The sequence below is a fragment of the Equus caballus genome, chromosome 11 (assembly GCF_041296265.1).
Source record: "Equus caballus isolate H_3958 breed thoroughbred chromosome 11, TB-T2T, whole genome shotgun sequence".
Taxonomy (NCBI): domain Eukaryota; kingdom Metazoa; phylum Chordata; class Mammalia; order Perissodactyla; family Equidae; genus Equus; species Equus caballus.
The window spans coordinates 55876796-55892385 of NC_091694.1; the positions used below are offsets into that span (position 1 = coordinate 55876796).

At 41.0% G+C, this 15590-nt stretch overlaps 1 protein-coding gene across 1 annotated transcript in view; it reads right to left on the bottom strand.

The window, feature by feature from the left end:
- Window positions 1-1212: 1212 nt before the first annotated feature.
- HS3ST3A1 (heparan sulfate-glucosamine 3-sulfotransferase 3A1) overlaps window positions 1213-15590 on the bottom strand; it is an 89707-nt gene continuing 75329 nt past the window's right edge. The window contains exon 2 of the mRNA XM_001918178.6: window positions 1213-2142. Within this exon, the coding sequence (XP_001918213.5) occupies window positions 1521-2142 (622 nt within the window). The 3' untranslated portion in view covers window positions 1213-1520. The remainder of the gene's footprint in view (window positions 2143-15590) is intronic.

Consider the following 15590-nt stretch of genomic DNA (forward strand, 5'->3'; position numbering starts at 1 on the left):
CTGGGCAGAAACAAATGGGAGAAAAGGAAAAACCACCATTTTACCCACATCTGCGTTTCTTAGAATATTTTCCAAATTTTAATGAATATTGGGTTATAATTGGTATGAATAGGAAATGGAGAAAATATAAAGCGGAAAGTGACAGTCCTCCACCTGTGAAAAATTAGGCCATTGTAAATATGTTTATTGATTTTTTTCTTAGTACTAGCTCCAAGGTTAGAAACGAGATGCTACAAAGAGAAGCAGATTTTGTTTGTTAAAAAAGAGAAAAAGGGGCCGATCTAGTGGCGTAGTGGTTAAGTTCACATGCTCCACTTTGGCGGCCTGGGGTTTCCAGGTTTGGGTCCTGGGTGCAGACCTACACACTGCTCATCAAGCCATGCTGTGGCGGGATCTCACATACCAAATAGAGGAACACTGGCACAGATGTAAGCTCAGAGACAATCCTTCTCAAGCAAAAAGAGGACAATTGGCAACAGATGCTAGCTCTTCCTCACCAAAAAAAATAGACAGTCAAAACAACAAATAGGAGGGAAATTATGCTCCTACCACCCCTGGCCCTGTTCCTAGTGTGAGGGTCCATCGTGTTCTCCACACAAGAATCCAATAATTTCTCTCAACTTCAGTCAAGCTGATTTCCTGTCTCAGGGTACTTTAAAGGCTAAGACTGGCTCTTAGAAGATGTGTGCAGGTCTGAGTGGTTTTCTTGAGCACAACCGTGTAATGCGACTGAGTCCAGAAGGCTGGCCTGGAACTTAGAAAGCAGTAGGAAACCTTCTCTGTCCCATCTCAGATCATCCCCAAACTAGCCAGCCACTCCTAAAAGTACAGATGTCTCATTCACCATTCTCCCTGGAGAAAGTGTCATGAAACAAGGAACAAGTAGAAGCTGGGGGTCTGTCCAGGGTCCATCATCTGGCCTTAAAGTAAGTCATCAGAGCTCCCTGACGCACTTTCCTTATCTGTGAAACGGGGATAATAATCTCTATATACCAGTTCTCACACCACATAGTCGTATAAGGATTAAAAAAAGATGTTTTATTTGAAAGCACACTGATAACTGCGAGGTGGGTGCAAACGTGTAGCATTATTAATTGGGTAATGATTTAAAAAAAATGGCACGGGAAAAAAGTTAAAAGGAGGAAAACATAAGGACAGATAGCAATTTTATCTGGGCCTTGTTAAAAAAAAAAAGAAAAAGATTTACCCTCAGGAGTTTTAAAAAAGTTTTAATGGCCACTGATGCTCACACTTTATGATTGCATATATAAAACATAAAATAAAAACTGAAAATTGGAAGTATTTAGATGAGTGAAGTTTTCATTTTTTGTTTATCGAAATGTTTGGTGTGGGTTATACATGAAGATGGGGGCAGAGGTGAGGACAATCTCTTAACATACTTTGAAAAAAATACTGAAACCGATATTTTCAGCACAAATATTAAACTGTCTTTTCTCTACCGACTGGTAAAAAAATATATTATATTTTCATATTTTTTTTTTTCTTTTTAAATTATATTGTTATCCGTCCCAGCCAAAGTCGTGCCCGGTCATCTGGTAGAACTTGAGGTTGAAGGGCCGGTAGAAGGCGCGCAGCCTCTGCACCACCTCGCGGTCGATCTCGGGGTGGGTCCTGCCCTTGGTCTTGCCCAGGCAGTGGGGTTTGCTGCTGCCCTCGGCCTTCTTCAGGCAGGGGAAGCCCTTGGTCTTGTTGAAGTAGAAGTGCTTGTCCGTGATGATCCTCTTGAGGCCCAGGAAGTCCTGCACGCGGCCCAGCTCGCCGGCCGGGTCGCTGATGAGCCGCTCGCCGCTCACGAAGAGCATCTGGCCGATGGGGAAGTGGCGCAGCCAGTGCTCCAGGTGCTTGGCGTAGATGCCGATCTGGATGGCGCTCCACGACGTGTCGATGACGCCCGTAGTTCTGTTTTTGAACGTCAAGCTCTCGAAGGTGGGGATGTCGGGCCGCTTGGAGAGAGTCTGCGTGTAGTCCGAGATGGCTCTGGTCACCGGGTCCCGCACCACCACGATGAGCTTGGTGTCCTTAGACATGGCCGAGATGCGCGCGGGTGCTTCCCGGGTGACAAAGTAACTGGGTGTCTTCTCCATGGTGATCTGCCCGTCCAGGGTTCTCGGCATCAGGTCCCTGAGCAAAGCAAAAAGGCATGTTAGAGCCTGAAAAATGAACGACTCCCCCTGCCTTACCTAGAGAGCTCACTGCAAGGAGAGGGAGTGTGCTGTATATTCTGGAGCCAGGCTGCCTCAGTCGCAACCCCAACTCTCCCACTTACTAGATGTGTGACCCCGGAGAAGTCGCAGTAACATTCTGCACCTCTGGTTCCTGTTGTGTTTAATGGGAAATAATGTCGATCTCATACGGTTGTTGTGATGATTAAAGGAGTTAATATACCTCAGTAGCTTAGAAAAGTGCCTGGCACAGAATAAGCGCCATATAATTTTTATTTTTTATTATCAGCCCACAATGCTGTAAGAAAATAACCTTGATCCGATTCTTTAGGCAAATTAGAATATTGTAATAAATGCAATTATACTGCTATGAGATGGGATTAAAATACTCTGAGCCCTTTCTGTGGTTTTCTTATAAACAAAGCAATTATATTTAACTTAATATCACACCATAGTACGCAAAATACTTCTTTTTATAATTCCTGAATTTTCCTGTAACAAGACTTATTAAATAACCCATCTTTTATCTAATAATTTGAAAAGCCATCATTATAGAAGTCTAATATCTTGATTCCTCTCTACATTGGCCTAATTCTCATGATAAGTGATCATCATTACAGTATATTTTCATGTACACCAAAGTAAATTCTGACTCTTTATTGGTCAAAACATTATTGATGATTCCTGTCTTTTTGCTCTTCCTGATGAATGTTAGACTCACTGTATCATGCTAAAAAAATATCCCATTGGAGTCTTGATGGAGCAGACATTGCTACCCAGTTTAGGCATGGGCTCCTACTGAGAACTGACAGGTCTCAGGCCAGTCAAAAAGGATGATCAGGAGAGAGAAAACCTTTTCATTCTTCCAACTGAAGTGTACTGTCATTAAACGCACTATTTACATGAAATTTATATATATATTTTTTTCTAATATTAAGGCACTGTTTTTCTAATTCCAAGTTTTATAAGAAATAGATCTTGCTCAAATCAATGTTAGAATAAATGTATTTTGGGGATTTATTGGAATAACTAAATGTATTTTGTCTTTTGTTCCATTGATAAGAAAAATCAAACATAAATTTATGGGATTCACTTCTATTCCGGGAACAAACTTCATTTGATCATTGTATGTCATTCTTTTAATGCATTCCTGGATTGGATTCATCATTATTTTGTTTTGGATTTTTCATTCATATGAGATGTTGCTGCAGTTTCTCTTTTGATCAATAGCTTAATCAATTGTTAGAATATGAATTATTCCACAAATAAAATGAGTTGAGAAATGTTTCGTATTTTTCTATATCCTAGAGGAGTTTAAGTACCAAAAAATTTTCTATTCCTTCAAAAATTTGATGGAAGTCATCTACAGAGTCATACTGGCGCTTCAGGGGTGAGGGTAGAAAAGGAAGCAGGATTTTCAACTATCTTGTCAGTTTCTTCTCTGGTTATTGTTTAGTTGAAATACTCTGCCTCATCTTGGGTCAATTTTGTGCAATTTTTTTCTCAGAATCACCCAGTTGAGTAGTTGGAATTATACCCCCAATCTCAACCATAATTTTGTTTTTTTCTGCCTTTCTTTCTGCTTTCCAGGTTCGATTACATTTTTTTCATTCACTGATTTGCATTTTAGCTTTTTAATGCCCGCCATTTATTCATCTTCTAGTTATGCTTTATCGTTCTTCCAGTTTATTTAACTAAGTGCTTAGTTCATTTACTTTCAATCTCTCTTTTCAAGTAATAAAGCATTGTGAGGCAAGATTTTCCCTTTAAGTACAGGCTTGGTCAAATTTCACAAGTTTTGACATGTACTGCTGTCTTTGTCATAACTTCATAAATATTTAGTAATTGCATTTTGTACGTTTTATTTCCTTTTTGGTCAAGGTGTTATCTAGGATTGCTTCTATTTTTATTTTGAATTCTAATGGCTGATTTGCTGTTTTTGTTATAATTTTATTATTAATTTCTATTTTTCCTTTGTAATAAAAGAATGTACTTTGTGTGATGAGTTTGCCTTTGTTGACTTCCTATAATTGTGTCCCACCTACACTATTTGCTAACTATATATTACGAAAAATTCCAAACATACACAAAAGTAGAGAGAATTGTAACATAAATCTCATATACCTTACACCCAGCTTCAGAAATTAGTAATTGGTGGCCAATTTTATTTCATACCTTTCTATTCATAACCCTTCCATTTCTATTCCCCGACCACCCCAAATGGATTATGGTCACATGTCACTTAACAATGGGGATATGTTCTGAGAAATGCATCGATAGCTGATTTCGTTGTTGTGCGAACATCGTAGAGTGGACTTACACAAACCTAGATGGTCTAGCCTACTACACACTGGGCTGTATGGTACTAATTTATGGGACCATTGTCGTATATGCGGTTTGTTGTTGACTGAAACGTCATTATGCGGCCATGACTGTACTTTGGCATCTGTCTCAGGCATCATATCAATTGGTTCATAAACATTCCTCTTCTTAGCTACGTTATATCTGGCACAAATTCCCCAACATTTGTAGTAGTAAACCACTGACCCTGGCTTAGTTTAATGATGCAGTTTTTCTCACATTTTTGCACTCTGATATCTCAGTCAAGTTATCTTTACTTTTTTCTGGAAAGGGGAAATGATAATTAGGTATCTGATTTCTGTTCCTTTTTTAAAAAAGAGATCTACAATCCCTTTTTCAAAAGAACTTCTAATGTGTCCCATTCTCCACTCCTTAAATATACTCCTGAATTAAGCAAAGACCAGAGAGTTTGGCGTTGACACAAGGGAGACAGAAATTGTCATTACCGCCCACGCAAGGCTGGTGCCACTGTGTGACAGGAATTCACAGACTTCCTCACCGTGTAACTCCCTTCATGGAGCTCAGAAATTGGCTAGGCCAACCTACTTGGGAAGCTTAGGTTACACTTTTATAAGACGAGCCAGGGGATCTATCCAGAAATGGTTGGAATATCTCAGTGAAGGAAATTTGATTAAACATGTGGAAAAAGTCTTGGACTCTAAAAGCAAACATCAAATACCACTGATGTGATAAGAAGGAGTATTTGTTGATTAAAAAAGAAATCAGCCTTCCTGCCTCCTTTCCTGTAAGCTCGACTACCGGCTACTCGACCTCATACTTTGGCCAGTGGAATAGAGATAGCGTACGTCACTCGAGAGCTGCTGGTTGGAATCACAGCCTCCCTTCTCCCCCGTCTCTGGGGATGCACAGATCCCCAGCAGCCTTTCAGCAGAGATTAGAGCTGCAGACTGTGCTGGGCCAGAGGAAATACTATTAACGTCGCTGAAAAAAGAAACCACATTTTAAATTATCTCAATAAAGTAGGGGAAAGAGCTCTCCAAAATAGGAGGAGTTTGAAGAGGAAACAGCTAAAATAGGATTTCAGAAGAAAAACACATTAATTACTGTCATCTACAGGATGAGGAAAACTGATTGGTTTACATGGGGTGGGGATGGGGAGTTAAGTATAAGCTGCCTGCAAGGTACTTTTTTCAAAACAGCAGAAGTGATAGTCTAAATAAATCCTAACGAAGCTTGCATTGTAAAGTACATGGCTTTGTACAAGGACTCACACAGGATTCTTTAAATAGTAATCTCCTTTTTCATATCTTTATTCATTTTCTTGTTGCAGTTTGAATTCTGGTGTTCAAAAAAGAGCTCATCTGTCACATAAAACAAAATGCACATATAATTTGGAAGACCATATTTTGATGTGTTTAGGAGAATTTGGGAGTCGTCCTTCCTTACCTGAGGGCTTGGGCCTTGGACGGGCAGTGAAAAAGCCATCCCAGTATTAGGAAAGCTTTGTAGAAATACCAGACAGCCTATGGGAGTAGAAGGGTGTGTGCAATGAGGAGACACATGAGGTTTGCCTGATGATGGAACAACTTGGGCTGGGGATTGAGAAATCTAATTGGATCATGGGAGGACTAAGTTCTGGGAGGCCTTAATTTCCAGGCTAATAGGCCATTCCAACCTTGCCTCTAAACCGTGAAAAGAATTTGGAGATATTTACAGTAGGTATAGGGATGGGGAAATGGGTAGAAACTAGAATTATAAAAAAAATTAGAGAAGCTTCTTTTTTTTTCTCCTGAAAAGGACAAGGACAGAAAGGGATTCCACAAGCAAATTAAGGATTATTATAAGGCAATTTGCACTTTCTCCCTAAAGATTGCCGTGAGAATTCACAGTAGCCAAAATGTAGAAGCAACCCAAGTGTCTATTGATGGATGAATGGATAAGCAAAATATGGTCTATGCACACAGTGGAATATTATTCAGCCTTAAAAAGGAAAGGAATTCTGACACACACTAATGCTTGGATGCACCTGCAGGACATGATGCTAAGTGAAATAAGCCAGTCACAGAAGGACAAATACTCTTCGATTCCACTTATATGAGGTACCCAGAGGAGTCAAATTCATAGAGACAGAAAGTGGAAGGGTGGTTGCCAGAGGCTGAGAGGAGGGGAACGGGGAGTTGTTTAATGGCAAAGAGTTTTAGTTTTGAGAGATGAAAAGGGTTCTGGAGAGTGAATGCTCAACAATGTAAACGCACCGAAAACTACTGAACTGCCCACCTATAAATAGTTAGGCTGGTAAATTTTACGTTATGTCTATTTTACCATAATTTATTTAAAAAAGAACTCACCAAGAGGACAAGGGCCTCAAGTGCACCAATAGAATTTAATTAGACAAAGGAGTCTTTTTATCTTTGCAGATAATTAAACATTAGCATAAGGTACTGAAGGAGGCTGTGGTTTTGCTTTCCTCTTGCTAGATCAAAGGGGAGTATAATAATTTATGAGATTTTGCGGAGCCGTCTTAAATTAGAAAACGAAGTTTGTGGTCGGTCTCTGCCCACTGCCAGCTGGGTGGCCATGAGGTAGTCATTTAACTTCTCTAATCTCAGTTTACTCACCTCCCCAGACAAATCAAGCCAAGGGTTTGGGCAATCTGGGCAGTGAATGGAGTGTTGACATGACCATGACTATAGGGGACATACCAAGAACTGCTCTTAAGAAACTGATGCCTGGTGTTCAGGATTCCTGACTGCCAGGAGAACTCCATTCCGTCTAGAGTCCAGAGGAGATCAGAGACCTTCTGGTACGTTCCTGGGACATCTACACACCTGTCCATTGGAGGCCCCATATGTATGACATTCAGACAGTGAGGATGCCTGGTTTGAAAGCTATGAACTGGCAAAGCCAAGTTCTTTGGAAGGACTGGTTTATTACAGTGTGAAAGAGATGAGGTCACTTTTTAAGGAGCATCAATTTCCTCCCATGCCATGTGGTATAGTTTTGCCAAGAAGTAAACTGTTTGGTAACACTTCCGTCTGATTCATAAAGGTGTGCCACCTTGACGTCCTGGGTATTTCATTTGGATCTGATAAGTCACACTGGGAATAGTCTCCACAGGCCTAGAGTTATTTGAGTAGCTGTCTATGCTGTCTAGGGTGTAGGAACCATGATAGACTGGCTAAAGAGTTTGTTTTTTTCTACTCAAGCCCTAAATCAAGTAAGTAGTTTATGGTAGGAGTACCAAGATGACCCAGAAAGCTTTCCTACTGTCACACTGCTGATAGGACAGACCAGCTTCCATGACAGCACCCCACTGACAGGCCTAGAGGCAAGGCCTCCCTTGGGATAAAACGGCCACTGCTCTAGCACTGTCTGCACCACCGCTTCCATGGTCAGGGGCACCACCCAGAGGTAGCCCTCAATGGCACTCGACAACACATACTCATTGTGCATATAAGACATTTAAGAAAGTGTAAAAAAGGAACCCACATCATATGCTTCACACTTTGTATCCACTGGGGCCAGTTTTCCTCAATTCCCCTGCCTTCATATTGTCTTCCTGCTCCCCCACCCTCTCACTGGAATTGCTACTGGCCCTCTCTGGAAGTACTTCTTCCTAAAAAAATTGTATTTTTAGTAAATGGTGTTTGGTCAATTCATTCCACATTTCATAAGGAATGAGAAATTTTAATCTCTTACCATGCATAAGAATCAATTTCAGATGGCAAAATAATAAAACTTTTGGAAGGAAACCTAGGAGCACATCTTAATGATTTTGAGGGGGAGCAAAGATCTCTTAAATTTCTTAAAGGAATAAGCATAAAGAAAAGAATAATGAATTGGGCTACATCAAAATAAGAACTTCGGTTCATCAAATGATACCATTAAGAGAGTAGAAAGGCAAGCCTCAGAATGGGAGAAAATATTTAAAATACATATATCTGATAAAAGAATCCTATCCATAATATAAAAAGAGTTCCTATAAATCAATAAGCTAAAAAAAACCAGATAGCATAAAAGGAAAATGGGTGAAAGACTTGAGTAGACAGTGCATACAAAAACTGAATCCAAATGGTCAATAAACACATGAAAAGGTGCTGAACTTCATTAGTCATCAGGGAAATCCAAATTAAAACACACTGTCATACAATGACACACCCACGTGAATGGCTAGAATGAAAACCACAGAGAATCCCAAGTGTGGGCGAGGATGTGGAAAAATTGCCTCTCTGTTGGTCTGAGTGTAAATTGACATAGCGACTTTAGAAAATGTTTTGGCACTATCTACCAAACTGATTATGTGCATACATTATGGCCCAGCAATTTCATTCCCAGGACTATACTCAATAGAAATTGTATATATGTTCACCAAAGGACATGTTCCTGAATGTTCATATTGAACCATAATAGACAAAATGCAAGCTACCCGGAAATCCAACAAAAAAAGGAGGATATATACACATATATATCCTTCTATTTTTGATGATATAAACATATATACGCATACATATGTATGAAATTCAGATCATAACAGAAAAGGAGTTGAGCGCCCATACCCAGGAATCAGTGGTCCTCTCAGTGACTCCTTCCCCTTTGCCCTAGGTAAGATATCAGAACAGGAGCTGCCTAGCCTCTGTCCCACACGGGGCCAGTGAATCACACGGTGCTATAAGCCCAGTGGTGTTCAGGGGATGTGTCTCTAGAGTGGGGACCCGAGTAGAGAGATATCTGAAGAGTGCATTATGTTTGCAAAACATTGCAGCAATTGCTTTCTCATTGAATCTTTACGCAGCCATTGGAGAGATGAGGCAGGTATTATGCTCCTCCATTTTTCTGATGAGGATCTGAGATTGAGAGAGTCTGAGTGGCATGTGTGAGTTCCCACAGTTAGTATATGAAAGGTGATGAATGGTCCTCCCAAGGTCTAGTGCAAGGCTATTTCTGTCACTTTGGATTAAAGAAAGTCAGCAGAGAAAGGGGATGGAAAAAGAATATACAGAAGATGGCCTGGATGGAGCAAATTCGACAGATGGAGAACACGAGAACATGAGACAGTTACCCAGCCGGTAGCTGTGAAGGTCCTGAAAGACCCAAACTCTGATTTGAATACAGAGGAAAGGGTGTGTCTGCTTGAATTAGGAGAGTTGTATGAAATTAGACTGAACAGATGACGGCACGATCACTGCCAGTGATAAATGAAATCTGAGGCAGTGCACGAGTTAGAACGGAGCAAGGAAAGGGTGCAGCTAGTGAAACGCTGTAGGAGGCTCTTCCAGTGTAATCCAAGCTTGAGGAGCTGACGACCTGGACTAGGGGCTGAGAGTGGTAAAGACAGGGGTGGGAGAGCAAGAGAGATACTGAAGGGAGGACTGCTGAGGCTGGACAGCTGATTTATGAAGGGAACAAAGTCACAGTTTTCAAAGAAGATCCCAAAGTTTTAAAAGTGGAAAATGATAGAAATTTAACTTAAAAAATCATCAGTTATTTTGAAGAAAGAAGTAGGCCCCCCCCCTTCCTCTAAGAAAGGAAAAAATGTAAATTTCTCTTTCAATAGAGGTGGAGATAATTTTTAAAAGTTAGGATTTCTGCCTAGGATTTCAAAAGGAGACAAAACATTATTGGTTTATTCTAAAATACAGCACAGATGGACCACGTGTCTCCATGAAGACAACACAGTCTTAGAGAAAACTCAAAACTAGGAATAGAAATGTGGATTCAGCCTCGGTTCTTCTGTTAATAAGCTGTGTGATCTGGAGCAAATCACTTTAGCTCTCTAGGGCCTTGGTGTCTTCATAAGCAAAATAAGACTATTGTCCCCTGTGTCTCTAAGACATTCCCACCTCTAAGATTCCCTGGATGGTGCAGGACTTCAATTCATCATTAATCTGTCAATTGAAAGCTCTGCACAGCCTCACCTGCTCTGTTCTGAAGTGTGCATCTACCAATCAAATCAAAAGATTTGTGTCACTCATTAGGCAAGGCAGCTCTGCATCAACAGAACTGACTTCAACACCAATGAGGTCTGAAAGACGCAGCTCAAATAACTGATGCTAAGGGAGAGTGCCGAGACCGTTCCCAGTGACGCCTCCCTTGGGGGTTTCCCTAGTGCTTGGAGGCAGCAGAAAGACCAGGGAGCCCAGGAGTTGAGTGGTCTTACCACATTCAATAAGCCAGTGACTAAGGAGACCCTTCTTTGTCCCACGCTTCCTCTGTGCCTGAAACATCAAAAAGAGATGTCACTGCTAGGACGTGAAGTTCACGGATAGGACTCTGTCAAAAATAACAGATGCAGGGCAGCCAAAAATTCAAGTTCAGGTGTCTTAGGAAGAACATGATGAAGACAGAAGCAAGTGAACACTTAGGAAGCATTTAGCATAGGCCAAGATCTGATGTATTATTTCTTGCATCTCATAACAACAGTGGAAAGTAGAATTATTAGCCTAATTTCGCAGATGAGGAAATAGGTTCAGAGAGGTAATATGACTTGTCCAAAGAGACACAGTAATGAGTGTCTTGAGGGGAGGGAGAGAATGAAAATCCAGGTCCACTCAGGTCTAAAGTACATATTCTTTCAACCTCCCCGAACACCCAGGCAACAGCATTGTTGTTGGTGGCTATCTTTGACATCCTGCCAAAACATGTGCGTATTACAGTACAAGTCATTCTGTCTGGAATTTGGCAAACAGGTAAAACACACAGCATGTTTTCAAAGGCTTTCTTCTGCAATGAAGAACACGCTGCCAGGGAAAGTCTCTGAATTGTACTGCAGAGGTAGTTTACCTTGAGGAACAAATAAATCTGGCGCACATACACGTAGAATTTTTTAGTCTATACAACCAAACAGAACCACGTGTCTGTTTTTGGAAGCCTCTGGCAGCAGAAAATTCTAGGAAAAACATGCTCTTTTCATGGCCACGGTCTGAAGGTAATTCCCGTGGGTCCCAGATGGCGTGAGTCTGGAGCAGAGGAAGCTGCCGTGGGCCCCCAGTGCTGTCAGCCTGCCATCCCCGGGCCAAGCCCCAATCGCATCAATATTGCTTTTCCTGCTGTTGTCATGTGGGACCCCACTCAAAACGTGACTTGTAAAGCTGGAAAGAAAACTCTTTTTAGTTGTTGTTTGAGTTGGCTTCTGTAGAAGAGGAAGCCTTATGTTTTTGAACTGGCTCCCACGCTGACCGAATCTAGATGTGCAATTCGAATATCCAAACTGTCGTCAAGATACGTCAACAACAAGCTTAAAGCCTGGTGCATTTCCCAGGGATGGCGGCAGTGGACTCCTTCTAGAACTGAACAGTCAGGCAAAGAAAGAGAACTAGATGGTGCTTATTCCCACCAGGCTTTATGACAAAGGCAAAAAAGCTTATTTCAAGAAAGCGACACGACTGACATTTCTTGGGAGTCCAGGGGAGGCGAGAAAAGTCAAGGATTCTTGGCTGGTAATTTTGGGGATCCTCATGAAAGGGTAGAAAATCTGTCTGTATCCAGGTCAGAGAGCAGAGCAGTCCTGAAGGTGGAGGGGCAAGAGTTATCTAGGATCATCAATTCACGCAATAATCCTTTATGTTTGTGTAGGACCTTAGAATTTCCCAAGTAATCCCACAAATTATTTCACCCATTGACTTCTAGGAAATACAAAAATACACTAATATCTTACAAGGCTCATTGCATCACCCTCTGAATTTCTCCTTCTGAGATTACTTCACTGGGGAATTCAAGTATTTATAAGATTTAAAATATCATTTCTAACTCTGAGTACATTATCTTAAACTCTGCTTTAAATGGTGTCTGGCTCTCAGGAACTGGTATGCTTCTCACAATGTCCTATCAAAATATCAAAGACTATCCAGAAAAAAAAGTCAACGTAACAATCTTAAAAACTAAGTTCACAGACAACCTAATAACGTCAGAATCTATAAGACAATCAGAGCCTAAGAAATCACCTGGAAAAAGACAAGAACATGTCTTACTTCTCCACCGTGAGTCTGTCTCTGGACTTAAGACATTCTTCATGCAAAAACTAAAGAGTGACAATTATTCTTCTGTCCCTGTGTGCAGAACTCAGCACTTTCACCGCCCTGACAGGGAGCTTCACCTTAAATTTTGCATCTTACATGCTACCGGTGCGCCACTCTACTTCCAGCCCTGGTAAATGAAGATCCACACTTTGAAAAATATTAGCAAACTTTTAGAGTTTGAGAATAAAGAATTTCATAGGCATTCAAAATGAAAAGTAAACACAATAACTAGGTTACCAACAAACCGTGGGGAGTGGGGGCTCGGCCTGAGACTTCAGTAATAAGTGCTCAAGGTAAAAGATTAAAGGGAAAAAGACCTTTACACTCAGCTAAGTTGTATGTCATTTGAAGTCGTATCAAAATGACTTTTGCAGATATGCAATGATTCAAAAAGCTTAGTGTCTAGGTAACCATGAGAAAAAAATCAAACTTGAAGTTTCATTTCAGTTGAACGACAGATAGGGCCAAATTAAAAGCTCAAGAATAAAGCAGCCAGTGTAGAAAAAACTGAGAGAACATCTGAAGTCAGTTAGAATAGAAATAATTCCTACAGAATGATCCTAAATCTAGTTATAAAAATGATTATATATAGTGGAGATAAACTACAATTAAATTAGTCAGGATCTAAAGCCTGATAAATATTTACAAACCCTTTGAAGTGTGTGTGTGTGAATGAGAGAGACAGAGAGAGACAGAGGGAGAGAGAGACTGATTACAGAGAGACAGAGAGGAAGCGATCAAGAAGGTGGGGAAAAAAAAGAGAAGAATGTGCTGGAGAAGGGAAAGGAGAGGACTGTGTCTCCTAAGCGGAGCACCACTGCATGCTGGACCTGAGAGGGACCTTCGACAACTCTGCTCCAGCCCCTACGTCTCACAGATGTGGAAAGGTCTGAGAAGTGATGCAGCCCCATGGACACAAAGCTTGGCTTAGATGCTGGTCTCCTGACCCTTAGTTCACCATTCTTTCTATGACATAGCATCCTTCCCCCATTCTAGAAATATAATATGCACAGGGTTTGAGCATGCTGAAGTTTCAAATCCCTGAAAAGTAAAGTCCACCCGTGGAGGGCAGATTCCTTTGCAGAGCTTCTCCAGCAGGAAAGCTAAATTACACAGGAGCCCTGATTAAAGGGAGAATTGTTATTTCTTCATCCTACCTGGCACTTTTAACCATGTTATAAGACCAACCATCAAGAAGGGGAATATGGAATTCCTGATCAAAGTGGGCAGAGCATGGGCCAAGGGTAGGCCTCTCCCAGCTCTGTGTTGGCAGCCACAGCAACCCCCTGCCTCGGCTCCTGACAGGAGCTTTATAAATGATGAGTTTGAGAGCTGTGCTATCAGCTTTGTGCTACTGCGGACAGCTGCTTCAGAGCACGGCTCTCTCATCAGCCTGGAATTATCAGGTCTTTGCATGTGTGCTGCTGGAGATAAGGGAGGAAATGTGCTTTCCTTGCCTGGAAATCGACAATTTCAGGAGAGTGGGGAAGCTGAGAGAGAGAGAGAGACGTGCGGAGGGCACGATGAAGAAAAACCTGAAATTTTGGAAAGGTTCTTTGTTACATTTTGACAGTGGTGGGCTTTTTGTTTGTTTTAATTTCTTTGATTTTTTTTTTTCTGTTTGTTAGGTTCTGGACACAGAGTAGGTGCTAAATCAATATGTCTTTTAAGTTTAAAACAGGAAAACTGATGTGAAACCATGATTTTGCTTGGTCCGGGGCCTTGCACTGCCTGGATATTCTTTCCAAAACTTGCCATCAGTACCCTGTCATCAGCCTCCCTGGTTTTGAACAGTAGAAAACGATACACATTCTGTCTTACTAACAGAACTTCCAAAATAATCTCACTCTTATGACATAAAACAAACCTCCAAAAGAATGACATCATCATGAAACGAGGCATGCAGACTAAAGCAATCAACGAGCGTCCACTGCACACAGCCCAGCAGTGGAGCTATAATACAAGCCACCAGGAAGGAGAAAACCATCGCTCCAGGTGGGACACAGGTGAAAAGCATCAGCAGTGCCCTTAGACAAGAAGCGACCCAGCTCAAAGACCCAGGATGAATAAAGTCCCACATATCACATACACAGATTTATTAAGGACACTGTTACTCAAGTGCTGGCACACGGCAACCCACAGCCCTAAAAATCCACTCTCATGCCTAACACTGCTCAGGTCCCAGGGGAATGTTTCTCCACACCTCTCACCCTGTGTCTTCAAAACAACAGGTCTCAATGTGGAGAACATACATAGGTTTGTGTTGCTGCTGACAGTGGAGATGGACATTGCGTCTGGTTTGGGGAAGGTCTGAGCGAGGGAAGTAGTTAGCTCAGAGAAAAGGCGAGTGACTTATCAAGCGCTTCATATCAGACGGCATGAAATAGCTTCTTGATATAAAAGCATCATTTGCTAGTATTACTGAGTGCTCATTTCTTTGCTTCTCCTCCTATTCCAGTTCACGGTTCTGGAGGTCCTCACACATCAGCATGGTACTCACAACAGTGGCACATGGAGGAGGAGAGTCATTCTGCATTATTAAGTAAACGATGCTACTCGAAAACTTGCCAATATGTAGGTCTACATGAAACAGGTGACGCATGATACTGAGTTCTTTCCCTGGGCAACTAGATGGACATTGAAAACTAGAATGGAAAACAGTTCTAATTTTATGAAAATGTTTAATGAGATTGAATTACAATGTTAAAAAATTAATATAAAGTCAACTTTAATTTTGATTTTAAATTTTGATATTTAAAAATTATAATTTACATTTTGTTTTTGGATTTTGATAGACAACTTGGAATACTTTAGAAGAAAATTAACTTAAAACAGGAAAATCATTTCCAATTTTACTCTTAAATTTATATTTTGGATCGACATATATCCAAATTTGAACATTTGCCCTTTAAAAATCCTTTAGATCAAGGATCTCCAACCTCTCGCCTACAGGTCAAATCTAACTATTTTTGTAAGTAAAGTTTCATAGACACATTGCCATGTCCACCTGTGACCGCATTTGAACCTCAACAGCAGAGTTGCGCAGTTGTGACAAAGATCACATGGCCTA